Below are 26085 nucleotides of genomic sequence, written 5' to 3' on the forward strand. Positions count from 1 at the left end.
GGCCGAGCTGAGAACGACCGACGACTGGTTTCCGGCGCCGGGAAATGATCAACGCGATGCGCGAAATAACTCGGAGACGACGCCGATCTTTGACTTTACCAATTATGGAGTAACAACAAAAAATAGTTAATTTCACTTTGACCCCCGGATGAATTGATACTATGTTTAAGTCCTCAATTATAATATAATTTATGGTAAAGTATCAAATAAGCCTCTAAACTTTATTTGAAAAGTTAATTAGGTCTTTAAACTTTTAAAAAGTGTAATTACACCCTTTAACATGTTAAATTGAGACAATGAAGTCCAATAATCGATAAATGACATGTTATTACAGTTCACTTACCATTCCGGTAAAAATTCTACGACGGCCGAATTGTCGATGGTCGCCATCTGCTAGAGAAGGCGACCAGATCTGGCCGGAGGAGGCGACCAGAATAATCGCCTTCTCCAGGGGAAGGTGACCAGAACTGGTCGCTTTTTCAAGACACTTCTCCCGCGAAGGTAACCAGCCCTCACCAAAGAAAGCGACCTTTTGGTCGATGGTAACTTTTTTCGTAAGATTTATCAAGTCAACGGCAAACAATATAGTCTACTGTGTAATTTTACCGATAACCTGCTGGTTATCGCTAAATTTGACTTATTTGATCCAAAATAACATATTTGAGGATTTAATTGTACTTTTTAAAAGTTTACGTGTCTAATTGACTTTTGATGTAAAGTTTAGAGACCTATTTGACCATTTTTCATACATTTTATTATTAATTCATATTTATTATTATTATTATTATTTTTTTGAAAACGCGTCAAATATGTCATCAAATTATTAGTACTTTTGCAATTAGGCCATCAAATAAAAATATGTGCAATTAAACCATTTAACTCTATAAATTTCTACATATCAGCTAGCATTTTTAGCAAGTTATTTTCATATAGTTGGTAAGATAAACGACATAGCGTCTTATCACTCTTATGTGATAATTTTTAATTTTTTTTTTAAAAAAAAATCTTATTTGGAGAGGCAAGAAACTAGGTCCTCTCCATCACGGTAATTAAGGCATGAAAAACAGGGCGTTAAACAAGGAGCTCTTCCTCCCAACATTTACACTACAGACACAAACATTGCTAAATAACAATTCATGTTCCTTGAATACCGCCAGCAAAAGATTTGCTAATATTTTTTTTTTTATCAAATCGTTATACAAAATATTGTTAGTGTAATTTATCTCTTATACTAATCGTTTGACGAACTTCTCACTTAGTTTAGATATTAGCTTTCATTCCACCGTCTACAATTCCATCATAAAGCGCGGCTCTTGGAAGAGGATATGCTCGGGAAAGCTTGGGCTCAGCTCGGAAGGTACAGTGTATGAACTGTTAAGTTAGGATTTTGTTTAAACGTAATTGAAAAGTATCGTAATAAACACTCACTCATTACTTAATTTGAAGATGGATGTCGTAAACATTAATATCAAGAATTTATATCAAAATAAATAATATATTATATTTGTTTAATATTTTCAAGACTCTTGCTTTGTCAAATTTGGACACTTTTATCAATTATTATTATTATAAAATAAAATGACCTTGATCCCAGCCTCGTGTTTTCATTACTTGAAACAAGATGGACAACTAGCTCACTGTGTTTTATGAAACAGTATGAGAAAACACGTACTTTAATATCTAAAAAGTCGAATTATATATTATTGTATGTATTAGTAATTAATGATAATAAATAAATTCGAATAATGAAGATTAAGAAGTTTCAATCCGGACAAAGAGTCAAACACCAACTTAATTAGTTAATTAGCAGCCTTCTAATAATAATACTAAAAAAAAACACTTTCTTTTATGTTAATACATGCATTTCTTCTCATGAGAGACAATGCCTTTGTCTCTCCCTTTCTGGTCGGCTCATATTAAATCATCAAACATATTAAATGCTTTATCTTAACGTCACAACTGCTATCTAAATGTGTGCTCTAGATAAAATTTGTTTTGTGATCCTAGCTGTCGAAGAACTACACAAAGGTAAATCGATCAATCTAAATTGTACATAAATGACCAGTTTAAATCAAGCAAGAAGATTTAAAATATCTATATATAATTGACTGTTTGCTCAAATCAAGAAGGTCAATAGAATGACAACTCTCGAGAGTCTAAATTGTTAGAACTTTGTAGTTACGAAATCAACTGTTAAACAAACTATCATGTACAGTTGTACACGAATCAATCGGAGAAAATTCAATTATTCAATATATATAAAGAGAGAAGGGGAGATGGAGATGGAGAGGACAGAGGTCTTATTATAAAACACTAAAAACTGGCACTTGCACTTTCCTAGTAGCTTCACTGTACGTATTGTTTTTCAATATCCTCCGATCCCTTCCATTAATCCAAATCTCAATCCCATTTCAGCTCTCAATCATCAACTATATTATCTCGTTTCAACTTAATAATCATTATTGTCGTACTAAGTCGCCAAACATGTATTGTCTATCCGCTGTTTTGATGTTTATGTTGTGCGGCGTCGCCATTATTCATGTCTGTCATGCTTGGGTGTTTCTGGTAATACGTAGTACTGGTTTTTCCGTTTAGTTTTCCGTTAAACTAAGGTTGTAGTTACACTAATTTTCTGGCAATGATATGATAACACTGCAGGATGATCCAATCGAGAAAGTTGGAGTGAGCAGAGAGGATTATTTGAAGATCCATCGTCGCCGTCAACCGGCCGTTTCATGGCCGCACGTTCTTCCTCCTAAGAAACACAACAACAAAGGTATAAATCTTGGTTTTCACTCAGATTATTCTCTACCCAAACCCCGTCCACCCTCCAACAATTGACAATATTAATTACATCCATCTTCTTCTTGTTGTTAGATATATCTGTAGTCTAACAATTAACTAAATAAACCTAAATACAAAGAACTTGACCTTGTAATAACTAGAGCAGAATCAGTGTTGATCTCTAATCTGATAGTTATTATTATTATTATTATTATTATTATTAGTTTATAGTGGGATCATGGGTAGTTATAATATAGTAGTGGGTTAGTGGGTAGCTTTATTATCATATATAAATAGATGCCTATGTATTTGAAGAGGACTTTTGGAAAATTAGTATTTTGGCTTTCTATGATATGAAAGATTGGGAGAAGAAGCACTCCAGCAAGGCTTATGTATTTTGAGAGAAGAAGCACTCCAGAAAAGCTTATGTATTTTGGGAGAAGAAGCACTCCAAAAAAGCTTCTGCGTTGTCATTTTAAGTTCTAGGCCTGTAACGCGATCCTAGATATCCTGACACATAACATAATCATAGTTGATATTTTCTTGTATGTATCGTCATACCTGGTAGCAGAGATTAGTGCAATATAAATATAGTTTTTTTTTTTTTTTAGGTGACGAAGAAACTTGCAGCGGCTACTAGTGAGGGTGTGTTTGTTTTTTCAGTGTGTTATATAAATGTTTTTGTTGGAATTGACTGCCACTAGCTAATGGGATATATAGGACACGCAGGAAGAAGAGGAATCATTGAGTTTGAGCCTTCTTCTGATGAGGGGAAAAAAGAGGTAATTAACTGAATTAATTCAGAAGTTAGCTTCTGATTAATTAATTCAGAAGTTAACGTATGTATATATATGTCTTGTTTCTAAAACAACAATAATGTTGTCGGGTAACTAATTAGTGTAGTATTATAATGTCATAGATCAGAGTTTTCTTATAATTAGATAGAAACAATTTATTGTAACATTAATCGCGTATCTTAATATAATTAAAATTAATTTGTAGGGTTCAAGATCATCCGCAGTTGATAATGAAGTTGATTCCAATCACAAAAACAGTAAGGTTGGGCGTGATGCCGATGATGGCGATATAGTTGAGATGGACTATAATCCAGCACACCGTAAGTCACCCATTCACGGCAAATAAAACAATTACGTGTATTGAATAAATCCACTTCACGTGAAATAGTTCATAAATCGACATTCAAGAGGAGTAAGTCACACTAAAAAATCATGTGCAATAAATTAAAAGTAATAAATTTTTTGATTCGTGAGACAATTTTATACAAAATTTTATTTATGTTTAAGTTTCATTTCAACTTTTGGATCGGAGAGAGTGAATCTTTATAGAATGAACTAGGAAATGAAGTAATCTTAGTTGTGGACTTATGGACAATGAAGTAAATGTGATAAACTTTTTGACCCGGTTCTGCACAAAATTGGTTTATATATTTATGTTTTATTTCACTTTTATTTTTGGAGATTAGAGCTTCCACAATAATGGTTTTTTTATGATTTTTGTCAGATTAAAAATTTAATGATGTTTTTTTGTTGATGTGGACAATGATTTTTAAGGTGATTTTTTCTCCTGCAATATCATATTTATTGTGCATGGGTCCCATTGAAAAGAGAAAAGGATAAAATAGTCACTTTTTATGTGCGTTTTGCGCCCATTAGCGCCCAGCTAAACGCATGCAGTCCATGCGCCAGCTGGGCGCGTTAGGCCTGTATTTTTTTAATTGAGATCTCAGCTTTTTTTTTTTTTTCTTTCCTCTTTCTCTATCCTAATGTGCAAAAGAAGAAAATTCAATAAAATTTAAAACTAATGTGGTTGCTCTTGGATCTTGTAAGGCAAACAAAATATAGATGCTATAGTCTTTCGTTGTTGTCAATGTTTTATTATCTAATTAATAGACTTTTGGCCATTACAAGTCATATACACAGTAATACTAATTAAATACACGTGCCATTTTGTACATACTACATGTACTTCTAGTACGTGCAATCACTGTTGGAAATTTCGTGTTTTTCGTCCAACGTATATTGGACAGAAAACGCGATATATTGGTCGAAAATAAGGTTTTCGTCTAACATATCGACCAAAAGGAACGTTCGAAAAAACCATCGTCGGAAATTTCGTCCAACTATGATTTTTGGTCGAAAATAGCGTCCAACGAACAAAAATTGGACGGAAATTTCGGAGAGTAACCCATCATTCTTAAAACGTGGGAATTTCCGTCCAATTACGTGCGTTGGTCGGACATTCCGACCCAACGTTGGACGGAAAACTCACATATTATATTTTGTTATTTTCCTTCCAATTGTTGGTAGGAACATCCTAAATCATATGGAATGTTTCTATTATTTTTATATTACTATAATTTTATTTATACCTATTGTGAATAAATTATGTCATTAACAAATTAATAGATCAGAGACGCGCTAAATTTTAAATTGAAAATATATTTAAACATCAAAATTATGGTCATGTCTATAGTACTTCCAACTACGTACTATTACCATACACAAAAAAAAAAAAAAAAAAAAAAAAAAAAAAAAAAAAAAAAACTATAAAAATATATATTACTTTATCAATACTACTTTAAGTATCATCACTACACCCAAATAAGCCTTCAAATCTGACACTACTTCAATGGCTTTGATCAATGCAGCATCCACAGCCTTCTACTTCAATGACTTTGATCAGTGCAGGGTGACTCAGGAACTGCATAGAGAATAGAGCAGAGGAGAATATCAGATCCCTTAATTCAATGTTGACCTATCAATATACCATTTGAAAGCAAAATAGAATGTTCTGAATAACTGAAAACCTCAACCAGATTGTAGATCTGAATCACCACATGAAAATTAAATATGGTAACCTCAACCAGATTGTAGATCCGAATCACCACATGAACATATGGTATTCAGCAGACTAATATAACGGAAGAAGCCTATATATTCCAAGTCTCAAATTAGTCAACTTCTGAAAACAAATTGCAATATACATTGAAATTTGGAAAGCCACAGCTTTCACAAACAAATGTCAATGCAAAGTGAAAACAAAAACAAATAAATGCTTGTCATCAATCTAACCAACTAATGCATGCAATTATGCATGGAAACATACATTCACTAAAGGTAAACAATCAAGCGGAACAACACAGACAGTTCAATATAATAATCAAAGGCAAAGCTAACCTCATCAATCAAGCATGCAATTATGACACGCTAGCTTAAAGTAGTCATGCATCATCCTATTAATGGCAGACAAGAAAACTTCACGAAACTCATAGTAATGCAACATAATTTCTAAATTAAACATCACCACTTAGTGCACAAGGCTCCAACAAGAAAGGAGATAATAAAAAGAAGAAGACACTCTGTATAAGAAAGAGGAATTCAGTGAAGCGATTGATTTGGCGTTACTAAAACTCAACCTTGGTGGACTCACTCCGTCGCGACCAAACACCTTCGCCTCACACTCAGTCGAGTCTTCGAACTGCAAATCCAGAAGTCGAGGTTTTCCTTCTAGATCTGTCGCAGAGGAAGGCGGGCGAGTGGCAGCATTCGAGCCTACAACGTCGTCGCAGCCTAGAGGTCAGGGGAGGCATCATCGTCGTCTTCATCGCAAGTGAGGTCAGGGGAACCGTCGTCGTCGTAGGGGAGGGCGATTTTGCTGTGTCTGCAGCTGCTTATGTGTTTAGAGAATATATAGGGTTTTGAGGAGGAGGAGGTACCCCAAAGACTTTGTTGTTTTGAGCGAAAAATATTAATGAGTTTTGACAATGCTTAAATATTCTAATTTTTGTCCAATAATAATGTTGGACGGTATTTAGTCAATTCGATTTTACATTTTACCTAATGGTCAATTTGATTTTCTGTCCAATATTTACTGTAGATCAGAAATTCCGTCCAACACTCACATGTTGGACAGAATTTCCGTCCAACTATCGCGAGTTGGACGAAAATTTCCATCCAACTTTTCAATCATTCTCATTTTAAACGGAAAGTTTGGACGAAAGTAACGAGATTTTCAGCCGTAACTAATGTTGATGTATGCTAAAAGAAAAATAATAATAATAACGCCAATAAAATGAACCACATCAATAAACTGGATTCACATACAATAAAACATCAAATTAAAACTTTGAATAAATTTTATTAATGAAAACATAAGACGGCCTCCATCTTATTCATGCACTGTACGTTACAAACATCAAACGACTAAACACATACAACGACAAATGAACTTAATTGTGAATATTATTAATTTAACAGGTTATTACTTTAATTTCAAGTTTAAGTATGTAAGATAAATGACATAGAATCTTAAGTGGTAATTTTTAATACTTCTAAAACAAAAATCTTATTTGAAGAGGCAAGAAACTAGGTCCTCTCCTTCACGGTAATTAAGGCATGAAAAACAGGGCGTTAAACAAGGAGCTCTTCCTCCCAACATTTACACTATGGACACAAACATTACTAAATAACAATCCATGTTCCTTGAATACCGCCAGCAAATTGTTTATATATCATCACGTGAAGTAAGTGGAGCATAATTATTACATCAAAAGATTGCGATATTAATTTTTGCTAATATTTTTTTTATCAAATCGTCATATCAAGGATTTTTAGTGTGATTTAAATATCTCTTCTGTGTGTTGATGATCGTTTGACCAACTTCTCACTTAGTTAGGATATTAGGTTTCATTCCACCGCCCTCCATCATAAAACACGGCTCTTGGAAGAGGATATGCTTGGGAAAGCTTGGGTTCGGAAGGTGCAATGTATGAGTTGTTAAGTTAGGATTTTGTTTAAACGTAATTGAAAAGTATCGTAATAAACACTCACTCATTTCTTAATTTGAGGATGGATGTCGTAAACACTAATATCAAGAATTTATATCAAAATAAATAATATATGTATATTTGTTTAATATTTTCAAGACTCATTGTTTTGTCAATTTTCGACACTTATAAATTATTATTATTAATATAAAATGACCTTGATCCCAGCCTCGTGTTTTCAATACTTGAAACAAGATGGACAACTAGCTCACTGTGTTTTATGAAACAGTACGAGAAAACACGTACTTTAATATCTAAAAAGTCGAATTATTATTGTATGTATTAGTAATTAATGATAATAAATTAGAATAATGAAGATCAAGAAGCTTCAATCCGGACAAAGAGTCAAACAACCAACTTAATTAGTTAATTAGCAGCCGATTCCAGGAAGTAGGAAGCAATCTTAACAAACCCAAATTCTATTAGTTTAGCCTTTAATAATAATACTAAAAAAAAAACACTTTCTTTTATGTTAATACATTCTTCTCATGAGAGACAATGCCTTTGTCTCCCCCTTTCTGGTCGGCTCATATTAAATCATCAAACATATTAAATGCTTTCTCTTAAACTCGCAACCGCTATTTAGATGTGTGTGCTCTTGATGAAACTTGTTTTGTGACCTTCGTCGTCAAAGAACCACACATAAATAAATCAGCCTAGATTGTATATAATTGACCAGTTTAAATCCACAAGATAACTTAGAATTCCCATAATTGACTGTTTGTTAAAATCAAGAAGGTCAATAGAATGATAGACAACTCTCTTGAGAGTCAAACCTGTAGCTAGAATTTTGTGGTTACGAAGTCAACTGTTCAACGAACTATCACAGTATCATGTACATATACAGTTAGTTACGTTATTCAATATATATAAAGAGAGATGGGGAGATGGAGATGGAGAAGACAAAGGAGGTCTTATAAAACACTAAAAACTTGGACTTTCATGATCAATTCCTAGTAGCTTCACTGTATTGTTTTTCAATATATATTCTCCCTTCCATTAATCCAAATCTCAATCCCATTTCAGCGTTAGTTCAATCATAAACATATCTCGTTTCAACTTAATAATCATTATTGTCGTACTAAGTCGCCAAACATGTCTTGTCTATCCGCTGTTTTGATGTTTATGTTGTGCGGCGTCGCCATTATTCATGTCTGTCATGCTCGGATGTTTCTGGTAATACGTAGTACTGGTTTTTCCGTTAAGGTTGTAGTACGTACACTTTCGAGTTGCACTAATTTTCTGGCAATGATAACTACACTGCAGGATGATCCAATCGAGAAAGTTGGAGTGAGCAGAGAGGATTATTTGAAGATCCATCGTCGCCGTCAACCGGCCGTTTCATGGCCGCACGTTCTTCCTCCTAAGAAACACAACAACAAAGGTGTAAATCTTGGTTTTCACTCAGATTATTCTCTACCCAAACCCCGTCCACCCGCCCACAATTGACAATATTAATTACATCCTCTTTTTGTTGTTAGATATATCTTTAGTCTAACGGTTAACTGAATAAACCTAAATTCGAAGATCTTGACCTTGTAATAGCTAGTTGGAGCAAAATCAATGTTAATCTCTAATCATAGTTGATATTTTCTTGCATGTATCCGTCATACCTGGTAGCAGAGATTAGTTCAATAAAAAATTCAGTTTCGAAATCCAAACAATTAAGATGATTTTTTTTTTTTTTTTACAACTGTGTATATATATATGGAGTAATTTTTTTTGGGTGACGAGAAAACTTGCAACGGCTACTAGTAGTGAGGGTGTGCTTGTTTTTTCTTTGTGTGTTATATAAATGTTTTTGTTGGAATTGACTGCCACTAGCTAATGGGATAAGACATGCAGGAAGAAGAGGAATCATTGAGTTTGAGCCTTCTTCTGATCAGGGGAAAAAAGAGGTAATTAACTGAATTAATAATTCAGAAGTTAGCTTTTGATTAATTTGGGGAACAACGTATGTATGTATATGTCTTGTTCCTAAAACTACAATAATGTTGTCGGGTAACTAATTAGTGTAGTATTATAATGTCATAGAGTTTTCTTATAATTAGATAGAAACAATTTATTGTAACATTAATCTTAATATAATTAAAATTAATTTGTAGGGTTCAAGATCATCAGCAGTTGATTCCAATAACAAAAACAGTAAGGTTGGGCGTGATGCCGACGATGGCGATATAGTTGAGATGGACTATAACCCAGCACACAGTAACTCGCCCATTCACAACAAATAATAAAATTACATGTACTATATAAATCACGCTCATGTGAAAATAGTTCACAAATCACACATTCAGGAGGTAATCTCCATTCGCACCGAACCGGTCTAATTAATGGGTAAAGTGTTAGCCAAGTTGATTTTTTCATATGAGAGGGGTTCAAACTCCCGACCTCTCTTAAACGATAAGAATGCACGACCATTCACGCTAACCAAGATGGTTGAAATGAAGTAATCTTAGTTGTGGGCAATGCTATAAACTTTTTGACCCCGTTTTACACAAAATCAGTTTATAAATTTATGTTTTATTTCACTTTTGTTTTTTTTTGGAGATTAGATCTTGTAAGTCAAACAAAATATAGACGCTATAGTCTTTCGTTGTTGTCAATTTTTTTTTTTATATCTAATTAATAGACTTTTGGCCATTACAATTCATACATAGTTAATACTAATTAAATACATGTGCACATTTGCCAATGACTTTATGGTCTAGTGTCACGAAATTACTCTCTCCGCTCAAATGTGAGGTCATAGGTTCAAGCTCACAGTACATGCAATAATGTTGACAACGGCTAATAAAAGGAAAAAATCTTAATAAATTAAACTGGATTCACATACAATAAAACATCAAACTAAAATTTGAATAAATTTTAGTAATGGAAAGCTATGATATGTTTGGGAAAAACAGACTGACACCTTCCATCTTATTCATGCACGTTACAAACATCAAACGACGTGACACAGTACAACACATACATACGACAACAAATGAACTTAAGTGTGAATATTATTTTAATTTGATGCCCCCTCCCTGGGTATCATGCATGCATGCAGAGCATACGTACGTACGTAGGAGGTGGTTTAACAGGTGAAGCCATTTGGAACCTTGCGGCCACAGTTGTTGAGGACCAGGCTGAGGGCAACCGGCACGTTAAGGTTTGTTCCTAAAACATTGGCTCGTATCGCCGTGCACAGACACACCGCCGCCTCCAGATCCGCCAGCCCGGCCAGCAAGCTGCAGCACGGCAGCGTTGGTGGACTTCCGACCACCACTCCCACCAATCCTCCTAGTAGATTTGCACACACACCCAACTTCAGCGCATCCCTTGGGCACCGTCCGCCTCCTCCGCCACTCCCTCCACCGTTCCCACCGCCTCCATTGCCACCGCCTCCATTTCCACCACCGTTGCCACCGCCGGGGCTAGGAGGTGGGGTTTTGGGGTTCCCAGGACAAGTGTTACAAGCTTGCTGGGTTTCAGTGATCAGAGCAAAGAAAAGAAGGTTGAGGGCAAGGAAAATGGTGGCTGGAGATTTAGGGTTTAAAGAAGCCATTTCAAGAATCTAATCTTAATCAGAAGAAGAAATGATTAGTGAGTTTATTCAACTCTCTGCTGCCAAAGCTACTATTTATACTCTCACAACAAACCTATATCGGTGGTTAATAACTTATTAAAAATTTCAAAAACATAATCTATATTTTTAATATTACAATTTTTCTAATTTACTATTCAAGTTGTTGAGCTGTCAGTGGTGCCACCAAGCCAGTCAACTCATACAGGGCAGCACAAAAGATATCTAACCTAACCTTGAACAGAACATATACCCGTGACCCATTTAAGTTCAATGCGTGACATGCATTTTCCTTGAAATATATATAGCCTTGAGAGTAGGTTTTTTTTTTTAGTAATAAAATATTGTTTCAATAATTTAATACTAATTATAATATATATAATTATTTTTTAATTATTAAATTATATTTCATTACACTAAATTTTATTTTAAATGAGTAAGTTTTTACTATTATTCATTACATTGATCAAATTAAAGACTATTATCCATGCAAAAGATAAACTATGCCCATTTAGCTAGGGTCTTGAGAGTAGATTTTATTTTTTATTTTAATTAAAAGTAATAAATATTGCTTTAATATTTAAAATAAATTATCATAATTTTTAATTATTAAATTATATTTGTTTACACTAAATTATATATATATATATATATATATATATATATATATATATATATATATATATATATATATATATATATATATATATATATATATGTATGTATGTATGTATGTATATATATGTATTGACTAGCTAATTGAGCAAAGACTATTATCCAATATAGTCTTGAGAATAGTTTCTTTGTTTTAAAAAGTTATAGTAATTGTTTTTTTTTTAAAAAAAAGAGTTATAGTAATAAAATATTATTTTAATAATTATAATTTATAATTATTTCTTTTATTTATTGAATTATATTTCATTATACTAAATTTTATTTTTTAAAAAATATTGACAAAACCATAAATGGAAATGTTTTGACTATTATCCATTGAGAAAGGACTATTATATTATCCATTACGTTGAGGAAAGACTATTTTCCACGCAAAAGATACATAAATTAAAGTATAGTCATTACACTACATTTATTTTTATTTAAAAAAAAAAACTATTGAAAAGTGTAAACGAGTGTAAGTTTTTAGTATTATCCATTATTATATTGAATAAATAAGTTGTCATGGACTATAATCCAACACACAGTAACTCAAATTAAACCACTCACAACAAATAACAAAATTACGTGCACCGTTTAAATCACATACATTTAAGAGATCATATGATGAAATGAATTTAATTGACGTGATAACCAAACATATTTATGCTTAAGTTTCATTTCTACTAATTTTGGAGAGAGTGAATCTTGATAGAACTAGGAAATGAAGAAATCTTAGTTGTGGCCTTGTGGGCAATGAATTGAAGTAATTAATCTTATAGTACTTTGGGACATGATAATTTTTTTTGATTCATGAGATGATTTCATATAAAACCAGCTGCTATATTTATGTTTTATTTTTATTTTTGGAGATTAGATCTTGTAAGTCAAACAAATTACAGATGCTATATATAGTCTTTCAATTTGTTGTTGTCAATATTTGATTTATGATCTAATTAATAAACTTTTGGACCTTATAATATAAGTTATAAGTCATATATATATATATATATATATATATATATATATATATATATATACTAATTAAATACACCGTTTTTACACTTCTAGTACAACGTTGATGATGTCCGGTAAAAAAAAAAAAAATATATATATATATATATATATATATATATATATATATATATATATATATATAATGCCAATAAAATTAAGCACAATACAATAATATATAACAAAACATCAATTAAAAATTTGAATAAATTTTATTAATGGAAACATAAGATGGCCTCCCATCTTGAAGGCAGTACATATATAATATAATGAGTATGACATGTTTGGGAAAAACAGAGTGACGACACCTTGGATCTTATTCATGCACGGCGTTACGAACATCAAACGACACAACACATACATACGACCACAAATGAAGCATTAATTGTGAATAATAATAATATTGTAATATTCTTTTTAATTTGATGACCCCCTCCCTGCAGGATTTCATGCATTATGTATTGCATGCAAAGCATACTTAGTATAGGCGGCTTAGCAGGTGAAGCCATTTGGAAGCTGGCGGCCACAGTTGTTGAGGACCAGACTGAGGGAAAGCGGCACGTTAAGGTTTATTCCTAGAATGTTGGCTCGTATCGCCGTGCACAGACACACCGCCGCCTCCAGATCCGCCAGCCCGGCGATCAAGCTGCAGCACGGCAGCGTTGGTGGAGTTCCGATCACCACTCCCACCAGTCCTCCCAGTAAATTTGCACACACTCCCAACTTCAAAGCATCCCTTGGGCACCGTCCGGCTCCTCCTCCGCCGCCGCCACCACCATTTCCTCCTCCGTTCCCTCCACCATTACCTCCTCCGTTTCCACCGCCGCCATTTCCGCCTCCGTTGCCGCCACCACCATTTCCTCCTCCGTTCCCTCCACCATTACCTCCTCCGTTTCCACCACCGCCATTTCCGCCTCCGTTGCCGCCGCCACCATTTCCACCACCGTTGCCGCCGCCGTGGCGAGGAGGAGGGATAGCAGGGTACCCAGGACAAGTGTTACAAGCTTGGGTTTCAGTGATCAGAACAAAGAAAAGAAGGTTGAGGGCAAGGAAAATGGTGGCTGGAAATTTAGGGTTTGAAGCCATTTCAAGAATCTAATCTTAATCTGAAGAAGAAATGATTAGTGAGTTGATTGAACTCTCTCCTGCCAAAGCTACATATTTATACTGTCACAACAAGTAGTTAATAACTAATTTAAAAAAAAAAAAAAAACATAATCTATATAATACAATTTTTCTAATTTTAATTACGTTGTTGAGCTGTCTGCGGGCCACCAAGCCAATTAAACTCATACACGGCAGCACAAAACATATCTACTTACAGAAATGATTGTTATGATTTTTTTCATGACTTCTACAAAATTTTGGAATCATTTTGTTCATTACCTTAAAATGATTACAACATTAATATCCTCTCACTTCCATTATCAATCCAAACTTCTTGTGAATTTTAAGAAGAATACAACTTTTCATATGCAAGACTATGGATGTATCTATTAATATAATTGAATTATATAAACGTCATGTTTTTTATTTGTTTTCATGATTCAATCTATCATCGATCTAATAAAGCTTGGCCATTCCGAGTTATAATGCTATAAGTTTAATTTCAATTATCCTTTATCATCAAATTAAAGTATGAAGTTTTGTATTCTTTACATTATATTTTGTGTGTGTTGTTTATTATTGAATCTCAAACATAGTAAAAGATTCCCTAAATTATGGTGTGACAAAAATATACCCAAATTACTATATTTCTCATAAATAAGAAATCACGTCTTAGCTAGAAACTCATGTTAAATACTATATGCTGAAGCTTATCCCTTGAAAGGGAACGGCCATTGAACTCCACAGCCTAACCCATCATATATATTTCTTCAAAAATCACTCATTACATATCATTATTGTGGTGAGATAAACTAACTTACTACGGAGTAGTAGTTAATGAAAATTTTTAAACAAATCATTTTTTACGACTTACATTATGTAATGTCACGTCAATGAGTCCTATATTTGTTGTCTAATAAGTAATAACCACATGTCTCCTCATCCAATCAACTAGCAATCACACACTCGGACTAATCTTATTCGTGTTGAGTAAAATATCAAGTTTTAAAAGTAACTGCATTTTCAAGCCTGGAACTTAAGACCTATATCATCTCATCCACACTATGAGTCTTTTCCCATTTTTATATTTTTTTTTTTGTTGAAATAGAGTCTTTTCCCATATTGAAATACAAATTAATAGACAAGTTTATTTTTTCTTCATTTTAAGTGCTTAAGCCTGCATTATGGAGCAACCTAACATTGAACAGTAAATATGTCCGTGAGCCATACAATCCAGATTCCGTTTGGGGAAATATCACGTCACGTGGGGCCACGCTGTATCAACGGACCAGATTCATTGGCTCCACCGACCATTCGTCATGGTTCCAGATCAACGGTACGACGTTAATGGTGCCTGGACTGGTTCTGCCACCATCCTTCCCGACGGTCGGATCGTGATGCTCTACGCCGGCGACACCAATGACTACGTTCAGGTCCAGAATCTTGCGTATCCGGCCAACTTATCGGATCCTCTGCTCGTTGACTGGGTCAAGTATCCGAATAATCCGGTGATATTCCCATATATATTGAAATATACAAATTAATAAATAATTATGCCTGTTTGGGGTCTCCCCCCTCCAATATGAAAAAAAAATAAAAAAATGCCTGCATTATGGAGCTACTTGAACAGTAACATATGCCCGTGAGTCCGTGACCCATAGAGTACCACTTTAAGCAGATCAATGCGTGACAAGCATTTTCCTTAAAATATAAGCAATTCTGCATTATTGAAAGTTGACTCTCTTTGCAATTTTTGCTATTTGTGGTTATTATGCTCTCCATAGCTCTGATACACCTCATTTCAGCACTACTAGCTACAGACCCACAGTATCCAATCCCGTAATGTTTGATAACATAGTTAGCTTATTAGTCAATTTTGCTTTATTTGATCATTATTAACCGTTTGATTTTGTTAAACAGTCAATATGAGTGTTTGATTAATTAACTTTCGGTAACAATTTATTACTTCAAAATACTAAAATTCAAAAAGCTAGTCAAAGTAGCCTTTTTTATAAGTTTTTTGAGAAAGTCATTTTGCATGTAATCAACTATCAGCTAACAACTAATTTACCAAACACTTTTATACAATCGGTTAATGTTATCAACTAATCAAACTCACTAAGTCAATCAGCTATAAGCTATTTACCAAACACTCACATAGTCAATCTAATAATATCACCAAATATTTAATTTTCATATGTGGAATTGTGGATATTGCAGTGTGTAAAGCTAGAAATATTAGAACAAATGGATAATGAAATATCAAGATCGGATCAATAGTTCAAACTAATATAATATATAGATCCAAATATAAAATATAGTTGCCATGAAAGGAATGATCGTATGGGTAGAGCATGATAAGGTCATAATAAGTTTAATTTTTGTCAACTCCTTTTCAATCATACTCATTACATATGGTCTTTTTAGTACAGATAATGACGGTGATTTTTCTTTATCATTTTATATATAGTTGTGGGTGGCATGCATGTGCATTCTTATATGGGAAATTTATATTTGGGCACAAAATTTTGTATACAAACATTAATGTTATGATGTAAATACATTAACTTTTTATAGTATTTGTCAATCTATCACTTCTGAAAGTTATTTTTCCTCACCCATAGTCGCCATAGATAATAGAATCGTGTGAAATGTTTGTACTTTTTTTTTCTTGTGGTATGATTCAACTAATCAATCAACTTCAAATAATTATGTAAACATGTGCATATATATTTAAATTAGTTTTGTTACCAACATTATTTAATTTTGTTAGTGAACTGGTAAATTGATTTTAAAAATAAAATAAAATACATTACAATGTATAAAATTATGTAGCTAGGCATGTTTTGGCTCATGTGGGAAGAGGTTGACTCGTTTAAGCATAAAATTGAGAGTTCATCATTGCACCAATGCTATTTTTCCTTGCTCAATATAATGATAATTAATTAAGTGTTAATGATGAATTTTTGTTGATGAGCCTATTAGTAATTGTCTTCCAAACGTAATTATGCATGCCCATCCTATGGACGAGTAAGCATTATGGCAAGATTAAGACTTTACAATGATGGCCTAGGCAAACCCAATGACGTTATACAATAAAACTCGTAATAATTAAGGACTTAAAACATTTCTAATATGAGAAAACTAATTGAGTTTAGTGTCAACAAATCTATTGTTAATACCCTAATTGAGTCATATGGATGATTAAGCATTATGTCCAGATTATGCCATTGTCATCATGGCATGGGCCGATCCAATGACGTTACACAATAGAACTCATAATAATTAAGGACTTACACTTAAAAAAAAAAAAAAAAATCCAGTCCAATGTTAACGAGAAAAATGATACCATGGACCATGGTCTACCTTACATTGTAGACCCTGATTCAAAAATAACTTTCAGATTCTGTATTTAGAGTTGACACATTTTGTACCTGCAGTTGATAGTTTCTGTACCTGTAGCTATTATATTATGTGTCAGGATTATCAAGTTAAGTTATTTGTTTACATGTACAGAAACTGTTAACTGTAGATACATAATGTGTTAACTTTTTTTTTTTTTTGGTGAGTACATAATGGCCCTGTTTGGTAAAATGGCTGTTAGTTGATAGCTGTTAACTGTTAGCTGATTGTGTTAATTAGAGGGTATAAATAGTTGATAACATTAGCTGATTGTAGAAAAGTGTTTGGTAAATTAGCTGTTAGCTGATAGATGTTTCGTATAATTTCTTTTCTCAAAAAGCTAATTGAAAAAGTTGCTTGGAGTAGCTTTTTGAATTTTAGCCTTTTGGAATTGCAAAAAGATAATTAACCAAACATTTATATTGATATTTTAACTAAATCAAACAATTAATAGTGGTCAAATAAGCCAAAATTGGCCTATAGGCCAATTTTTTACCAAACAAGGCCAATGTGTTAACTGAAAGTACATAATTCTCGTATCAAAGTTCACAATGCAATATGAACCATGGTCCATGGTATAACAATTGTGTTAACAAATTCATTATTAATTCGCTACTAGACTCCATCAATCATTATACTATCAAATAATGTACATTCAATACACAAATAATGTATTGTTAGTATATTAAAAAAAAGTATATCCATATTCAAAGAAAAATACATTATTTGAGTACTAAAAATACATTATTTTGTATAATATACATTTAATATATAAATAATGTACTTTTAATATATTGCAAATATATTTTTATTATGGTCCACACAGTATTACATAGACCATGATCTACACAATAATTTACCTAGGCCCCTTTTATCTCAAATCGCATTAATTAAATATCTAATAAATTGGATTTATTTCGAAGTTTGGGATTGACTTTTACATACAATGACAGCCAAGACAATTGTTTATTTGTGTTTATAATTTGTTTAATTATAAAGAAACAAGGTTTTCAAAAAAAAAAAAAAAAAAAGATATATGTATGAATAGAAGAATCATTAACACTTAATTAATTATCATTATATTGACGAAGAAAAAATAGCATTCGAACAGACGGTACAGTGTACCTAGTCTAGACTCTAGACTCCAACCAAAATTCAACTATGTACTGTCAATCGTTACCACATCTCGTGAGGTAACTGAACATTAATTGAATTAATTCTAAAGTCAACTTTTCAAATGATGTTGTGTCATACACACGTTTTTTTTTTTTTTTTTTTTTTCATGAGCATTTGGGAGAATGTAAATCATGGTAACTCAACTACAACTAAATATAAATCACAGAGGCTAGACTTTTCCAATCCTTGATCATTCTGTCCATATTTCACCTCTATAACCAGTTGAGCTGCCCATGCGAGCGTGTGATTTGAATTCTTAATCTTATGCTTAAACGACTCAACCTCCTCCGACATGAGCCAAATCATGCCTAGCTAGCTACATAATTTTATACATTGTATTGTATTTTATCTAAATGTTGTTTAATTTTTACGTAATTTGTTTAATTATGATACACTTTTATGAATGGTTTATATATATAGACTATAGAGTCGCATTCAGGTGTGAACGGTCGCTCAGGAGCGAACTGTGAACCAACCAGTGCGCGCCACCTGTCCTTTGGTGTATGTAAATGTGTTATATGTACAAGTAGTTGGTGCACCTATGCAAATAAAATTGTAAAAAGTGCAGGTAAAATCACTTACAAGTGCACCTACTTTCCCCTACAAGTGCATGTAATTTTGCCTTCTGGACACGTGGCGCGCGCTAATTGGCTCGCAGTTCGCTCCTGGACGCGCCGTTCGCACATGAACGCAACTATATATATTATATTATTGTAATAATATGGTGATTATAATTATTTGTACTTATTTGGTTTTGTTTCATTTCTTTGTAATATAATTAATGTAACACTGTAATTTGTTATTCAAATTGTAGTTTTGTAATTTTAAAAGTATTTATTATTTGTCATTGTAACAAATTAAAAACCTGTAATATGGAGGGTTATGCTATAGACGCGTGTCCATCATGTGCATGGTGGACACGCTATACATTCATAATTTCTATACTGTAGATTCACAATTTCTATACTGTAGATTCATACAATTTATAATGTAGATTCATAATTTCTATACTGCACATTCATAATTTCTGTATTATAGATTCATAATTTCTATACTGCACATTAATAATTTCTATACTGTAAATTCATAATTTCTATACTGTAGATTCATAAAATTTACAATGTAGATCCATACAATACAGAAATTATGAATGTGCAGTATAGAAATTATGAATCTACAGTATAGAGAAATTATGAATCTACAGTATAGATTTTATAAATCTACAATATAAAAATTATGGATTTACAGTTTAGAAATTATGAATCTACAGTATAGAAATTATGAATCTATAATATAAAAATTATGAATGTACAACTAGTCCACCATGCACATGATGGACATGGGTCTATAGCATAATTTGCCCTGTAATATGTAACAATGTAATTTGTTATTCAAACATGCATGTTCTATCATGTGTTGGGTTACTTTTAAATAAACTTATTTTGTCTATGGTCAATTGTACGTTGCTGCTTTTAGAGTGAGCAATCTTGACGGATTGAAATTTTTAATTTGTAGTAATCTGATTTGAATGTTGTTAGTACTTCAACCACTAACATTGTTTACCATGAGTGTTTAATAATGTGTAATATTTTATTATGTACCTAATATACAATAACAATTTGTTTTTTTTTTTTTTTTTTGAATTGTTATTCATGTTTTTTATTGGGGTACTACTTTAAATACCTTTATCATAAACAACTGCAAAATAATTTAGATATTTTTTTTATTCATTATAACATCACAAACAAATCTTTATTATTTAGCATACTTTTATGTATGAATAGAAGAATCATAAACACTTGATTAATTATCTATCTACTATATATATACTAATAAGAGCCCTAGAGAGTTAGGCCTATAATGGGTAGAAAAAATGGCGGTCACAGATTTTAATCAAATGTATGGCTCAGATTAATTAAAAGATTGATCAGATTTAAATTTTACACTAAAATTTCCTAAAATACCCACACACCGTTACTAATTCTGTTAAAATTTTAAGAATTGCCGTTAGTTCACCGTTAACTTACTCATTGATTTCAAAGGTCTTAGGTTCGAACCTCATCCCAATCAAAGTTGACATAATTAGTACTCTATTTTACTCTTATTAAATTATATAAATAATAATTTAGTAGTTACAACGAAAAATAATACATATGCATTTCTTTAATTTAGAATTATGTGTCCACAATGTCTTTATTCAAAAAAAAATTATTCATTATCAATAAATTATATAAGAGAAATAATTTTATTAGTTATATTGTCTTTATTTTTCTTCAATATAAAAATTCTTTATATTCAAATTTATTAATTGATTATATTCGCTACATTATCCTTACAATGTCTTTATTCAGTGAAAAAAAAATTATTAATTATCAATAAATTAATTAAAAGAAATAATTTTATTAGTTATATTGTCTTTATTTTTCTTCAATATAAAAATTCCTTATATTCAAATTTATTAATTGATTATATTCGCTACATTATCCTTACAATGTCTTTATTCAGTGAAAAAAAAAATTATTAATTATCAATAAATTAATTAAAAGAAATATTTTCATTAGTTATATTGTCTTTATTTTTCTCAAATGTAAAAAATTTTACATTCAAATTCATCAATTGATTATATTCACTACATTATCTATTATCTTTTTTGTGCACTACTTTTCTAATTAAATATCAAAGTTATAATACAAAATAATGCTGTATATTTATTTACCAAGTATTTTATTAATACCATGAAAAAATTAAAAAAAATATATAATTAATAAAGCCAACCATATTAACTACTTGAGAGATTTTGTGACAAAGAGAGTATTCAAATCACACAACAAATTGAAGTGAGAACTACCTCGCAATGTCCTTGTTTGACAATCAGCAGTTAGAGATTAGCGTTAGCGGATTATACTAGCATATTTGACCAGCGAATTTATTTAATTATTAACATTGGGTAGAAAAAATGACCGCCAAATTATTAAATCAAATGAATGGTTCATATTGTTCAGGTTTTAATTTTTTTCTTTTAAGATTTTATAATTTATCCTTAATTATATGATTATCCATTTAACTTTTCCGTTAATTCACCGTTAGTCTAATTCTAATATTATCCTTACAATGTCTTTATTCAGTGAAAAAAAAATTATTAATTATCAATTAATTAATTAAAAGAAATAATTTTATTAGTTATATTGTCTTTATTTTTCTTCAATATAAAAATTCATTATATTCAAATTTATTAATTGATTATATTCGCTACATTATCCTTACAATGTCTTTATTCAGTGAAAAAAAAATTATTAATTATCAATAAATTAATTAAAAGAAATATTTTTATTAGTTATATTGTCTTTATTTTTCTCAAATGTAAAAAATTTTACATTCAAATTCATCAATTGATTATATTCACTACATTATCTATTATCTTTTTTGTGCACTACTTTTCTAATTAAATATCAAAGTTATAATACAAAATAATGCTGTATATTTATTTACCAAGTATTTTATTAATACCATGAAAAAATTAAAAAATATATATAATTAATAAAGCCAACCATATTAACTACTTGAGAGATTTTGTGACAAAGAGAGTATTCAAATCACACAACAAATTGAAGTGAGAACTACCTCGCAATGTCCTTGTTTGAAAATCAGCAGTTAGAGATTAGCGTTAGCGGATTATACTAGCAGATTTGACCAGCGAATTTATTTAATTATTAACATTGGGTAGAAAAAATGACCGCCAAATTATTAAATCAAATGAATGGTTCATATTGTTCAGGTTTTAATTTTTTTCTTTTAAGATTTTATAATTTATCCTTAATTATATGATTATCCATTTAACTTTTCCGTTAGTCTAATTCTAATATTAAAGTCTAATATAGAATTATAACTACACCATTAATCCAATTCTAATATTAAAGTCTTAATAGAACTTAACCACAAATCCTAATGTCATAATCTCCTCAAACAATATTAGTATATATTTAATATTTTATGCCCTAATTTTTATTTGTTTTCCCTTATGTCCCGTATTTGGTTTCAACCATACCTATACAATTATTTTATTGACAATTATAATCAATCTTGACTATATTATCTTGCATTTGTAAACTTAGAATTACCTATTTAACCCGCACGAGCTTAGCTCAATGGTTTAGTGGGTAGTATTTGGGAGAAGAGACCAAGGTTTGAACCTCAGCAGCGGCAATGCGGGAATTATGTCCAAAGTGGGCAGATTCCTTGTGCGTATCAGCATTTAGCCCTGTCTGCTGAACCATTGAGTCACCGTGATTTACAACTTCCTACAATGCTCTGTCGGGTCGGAGTGTGGGGGGCCCTTGGGGTTGGGGACTCAACCTTTGGGAGAAGAATTACCTATTTAAATACGCAAATTCAACCTTCAATTATCTATGCATGAACAATTTCAATATAATCCTGCCTTAATATACTTTAAAGTACTTATTTAAAAAAAAAAAAAATTAGGCATTATCCCAATCGCGCAATGCGCGTACAAAACTAGTCATTATATAATTGAGCAAAGGAAAAATAGCATTCGTGCAGTGTACCTAGTAGTCTAGACTCTAGACTCCAACCAAAATTCAACTATGTACCGTCAATCGTTATAATGTTTCGTGAGAGGAGGCTAATCTAATTGAACATTAATTGAATCATATTCAAAAGTTAATTTTTAAAAGGCTATTGTATCATACACACGTGTGAATTGAGCTCTCAATCTTATGCTTAAACGCTTAAACGACTCAACCCTTTCCACATGAGCCAAAACATGCCTAACTACATAATTTTATACATTGTATTGTATTTTATTTTTAAAATTAATTTACGAGTTCACTAACAAAATTAAATAATGTTAGAAACAAAAACAATATATATATATATATATATATATATATAGTGTAAGGTTTCCGTGCGGTTGATTAATGTGCGTGAGGTTTGTATTTAATGTGCGTGAGTATTGTGCTTAATGTGTCTGAGATTTGTACTTAATGTGTGTGGGTGTGTAATGTTAATGTGCATAAGTTTTGTACTTAAGGTGTGTGAGTCTTGTGCCTAAGATGCGTGAGTTGTGCTTAATGTGCGTGAGTGTGTTCTTCATCCACTGCTGTGAAAATTATGCGCATCCACTGCTGCATTTTCTTCTTGTTTTTTGTTACGAAGTGGTGGAGGAATGGAATTTGTCTTGTTTTTAACATAAAATCAGAAGAGCCATATGTGTGTTTACATATATCCATCCATTCACACACAATCAAAAAAGCTTCATGCACCCACCTTCTCTTTCTGTTCTGCTTCCTTCTGAGCTCGTAATTCTGAACTAAGTCACGCACATTAAGCACAAACTTCACGCATATTAAGCACAAAACTCACGCATATTAAGTACAAATCTCAGGCACATTAAGCACGCGACTCACGCACATTAAGTATATAACTCACGCACATTAATCTACCGCACAACCGCACGAGAAGCCACAAATGCACCCGATCCCTTCCATATATATATATATATATATATATATATATATATATATATATATATATATATATATATATATATATATGCACAGGTTTACATAATTTTCATTTGGATCCCTTTCTTTTTAGGATTCGAACCTGACATCCTGTAATTGTAAAAAAACAAAAATTTTAAATTAAATTATTTAAAATAAATTGATTAGTTGAGTACCCAAAAAAAAAAAAAAAAAAAAAAAAAGTACAAACATTCCACACGATTCTATTATTATCTATGGGTGAGGTAAAATACTTTCAGAAGTGATTGACAAAGACTATAAAAAGTTAATGTAATTACGTCATATTCATAACGTTAATGCTTGTATACAAAATTTTTTGCCCAAATATAAATTTCCCAAATAGGAATGCACATGCCAGCCACAACTATATACAGAATGACGAGGAAAATTCACTGTCACTATCTGTATTAAGAAGACGTACCCTATGCAATGAGTATGATTGAATGAGGATTGACAAAAATTAAACTCATACTATATTTTATATTTGGATTTACATTATATTATTATAGTTTGAACTATTGATCTGATCTTGATATTTAATTATTCATTGGTTCTAATATTTCTAGCTTTACACACCCCAATATCCATATATAAAAGCCAGACACCTTGTACTCAGTAGTGACTCTCATATACTGAAAGTCATGAGATCGAGCCTTAATTAATTGATAGAAAAATTAACTGATAAACTAATTATGTTATCAAATATGAATACAGGGATGGATATTGTAGCTAGTAGTGCTGAAATGATGTACGTCAGTTTACCAGAGCTATGGAGGGCATAATAACCACAAATATCACAAATTGCAAAGAGAGTCAACTTTCTGTAATACAGAATTGCTTATACTGTACATTGACATAACTTTACATGCATCCTAACTAGTCATTAGTGTAATCCGACCAAATTCCAACTAACATATATAGTCTTGCATATGAAAAGTTGTAATCTTCTTAAAATTTACAAGAAGTTTGGATCGATAATGGAAGTGAGAGGATAATATTAATGTTGTAATCATTTTAAGGTAATCAATTGCAAAATGATTCCAAAATTTTGTAGAAGTCATGAAAAAAATCACAACAATCATTTCTGTAAGTGAATATGTTTTGTGCTGCCCTGTATGAGTTAATTGGTGGCCCCACAGACAGCTCAACAACATAACTCCGATCCGGCCATAATTAAATTAAAAATTAAAATTGTATTATATAGATTATGTTTTTTTTTAATTAGTTATTAACTACCTACATATGTATGGTTGTTGTGACAGTATAAATATGTAGCTTTGGCAGGAGAGAGTTCAATCAACTCACTAATCATTTCTTCTTCAGATAAAGATTAGATTCTTGAAATGGCTTCTTTAAACCCTAAATCTCCAGCCACCATTTTCCTTGCCCTCAACCTTCTTTTCTTTCCTCTGATCACTTGTCATGGGCACCCTGCTATCCCTCCTCCTAGCCACGGCGGTGGCAACGGTGGTGGCGGCGGCGGCGGAGGAGCCGGACAGTGCCCAATGGATGCTTTGAAGTTGGGTGTGTGTGCAGGTTTACTGGGAGGACTGGTGGGAGTGGTGATCGGAAATCCACCAACGCAGCCGTGCTGCAGCTTGATCGCCAGGGTGGCGGATCTGGAGGCGGCGGTGTGTCTGTGCACGGCGATACGAGCCAACATTCTAGGAATAAACCTTAACGTGCCGCTTGCCCTCAGCCTGATCCTCAACAACTGTGGCCACAAGGTTCCAAGTGGCTTCACCTGCTAAGCCTATACTACGTATGCTTTGCATGCAATATTACAATAATATAATAATATTATTCACGTACTATTAATGTTTCATTTGTGGTCGTATGTATGTGTTGTGTCGTTTGATGTTCGTAAATTCCGTGCATGAATAAGATCGAAGGTGTCGTCGATCAGTCTGTTTTTATTTCCCAAACATATCATAGCCATTATATGTACTGTACTGCCTTCAAGATTGGAGGCCATCTTATGTTTCCATTAATAAAAA

General features: G+C 32.1%; 4 protein-coding genes and 1 long non-coding RNA gene across 5 annotated transcripts; 3 read left to right on the forward strand and 2 right to left on the reverse strand.

Annotated features, from left to right (window-relative positions):
• Window positions 1–2417: 2417 nt before the first annotated feature.
• On the forward strand, window positions 2418–3943 carry LOC109186703. Its single transcript, XM_019336811.1, has 4 exons — window positions 2418–2565; window positions 2659–2776; window positions 3505–3566; window positions 3787–3943. The coding sequence occupies exons 1-4, from the start codon at window positions 2485–2487 to the stop codon at window positions 3925–3927; spliced, it is 402 nt and encodes a 133-aa protein (XP_019192356.1). The 5' UTR covers window positions 2418–2484; the 3' UTR covers window positions 3928–3943.
• Window positions 3944–8554: 4611 nt separating this feature from the next.
• Window positions 8555–9511, forward strand: LOC109186704. The gene is made up of 3 exons (XR_002055162.1): window positions 8555–8806; window positions 8897–9014; window positions 9476–9511. It is a non-coding gene; the product is annotated as an uncharacterized LOC109186704 (long non-coding RNA).
• Window positions 9512–10528: 1017 nt separating this feature from the next.
• LOC109186315 (14 kDa proline-rich protein DC2.15-like) lies at window positions 10529–11224 on the reverse strand. The gene has a single exon (XM_019336246.1). It carries the CDS (start codon window positions 11178–11180, stop codon window positions 10710–10712), a length of 471 nt encoding a protein of 156 aa, XP_019191791.1. The 5' UTR covers window positions 11181–11224; the 3' UTR covers window positions 10529–10709.
• Window positions 11225–13042: 1818 nt separating this feature from the next.
• On the reverse strand, window positions 13043–14010 carry LOC109186182 (pEARLI1-like lipid transfer protein 1). Its single transcript, XM_019336107.1, has 2 exons — window positions 13698–14010; window positions 13043–13634 (listed from the first exon to the last, which is right to left on the reverse strand). The coding sequence occupies exons 1-2, from the start codon at window positions 13947–13949 to the stop codon at window positions 13356–13358; spliced, it is 531 nt and encodes a 176-aa protein (XP_019191652.1). The 5' UTR covers window positions 13950–14010; the 3' UTR covers window positions 13043–13355.
• Window positions 14011–25431: 11421 nt separating this feature from the next.
• Window positions 25432–26085, forward strand: LOC109186772 (14 kDa proline-rich protein DC2.15-like). Its single transcript, XM_019336902.1, has one exon. The coding sequence runs from the start codon at window positions 25432–25434 to the stop codon at window positions 25837–25839; it is 408 nt and encodes a 135-aa protein (XP_019192447.1). The 3' UTR covers window positions 25840–26085.

This window comes from Ipomoea nil, unplaced genomic scaffold (assembly GCF_001879475.1).
Source record: "Ipomoea nil cultivar Tokyo-kokei standard unplaced genomic scaffold, Asagao_1.1 scaffold1407, whole genome shotgun sequence".
Taxonomy (NCBI): Eukaryota; Viridiplantae; Streptophyta; class Magnoliopsida; order Solanales; family Convolvulaceae; genus Ipomoea; species Ipomoea nil.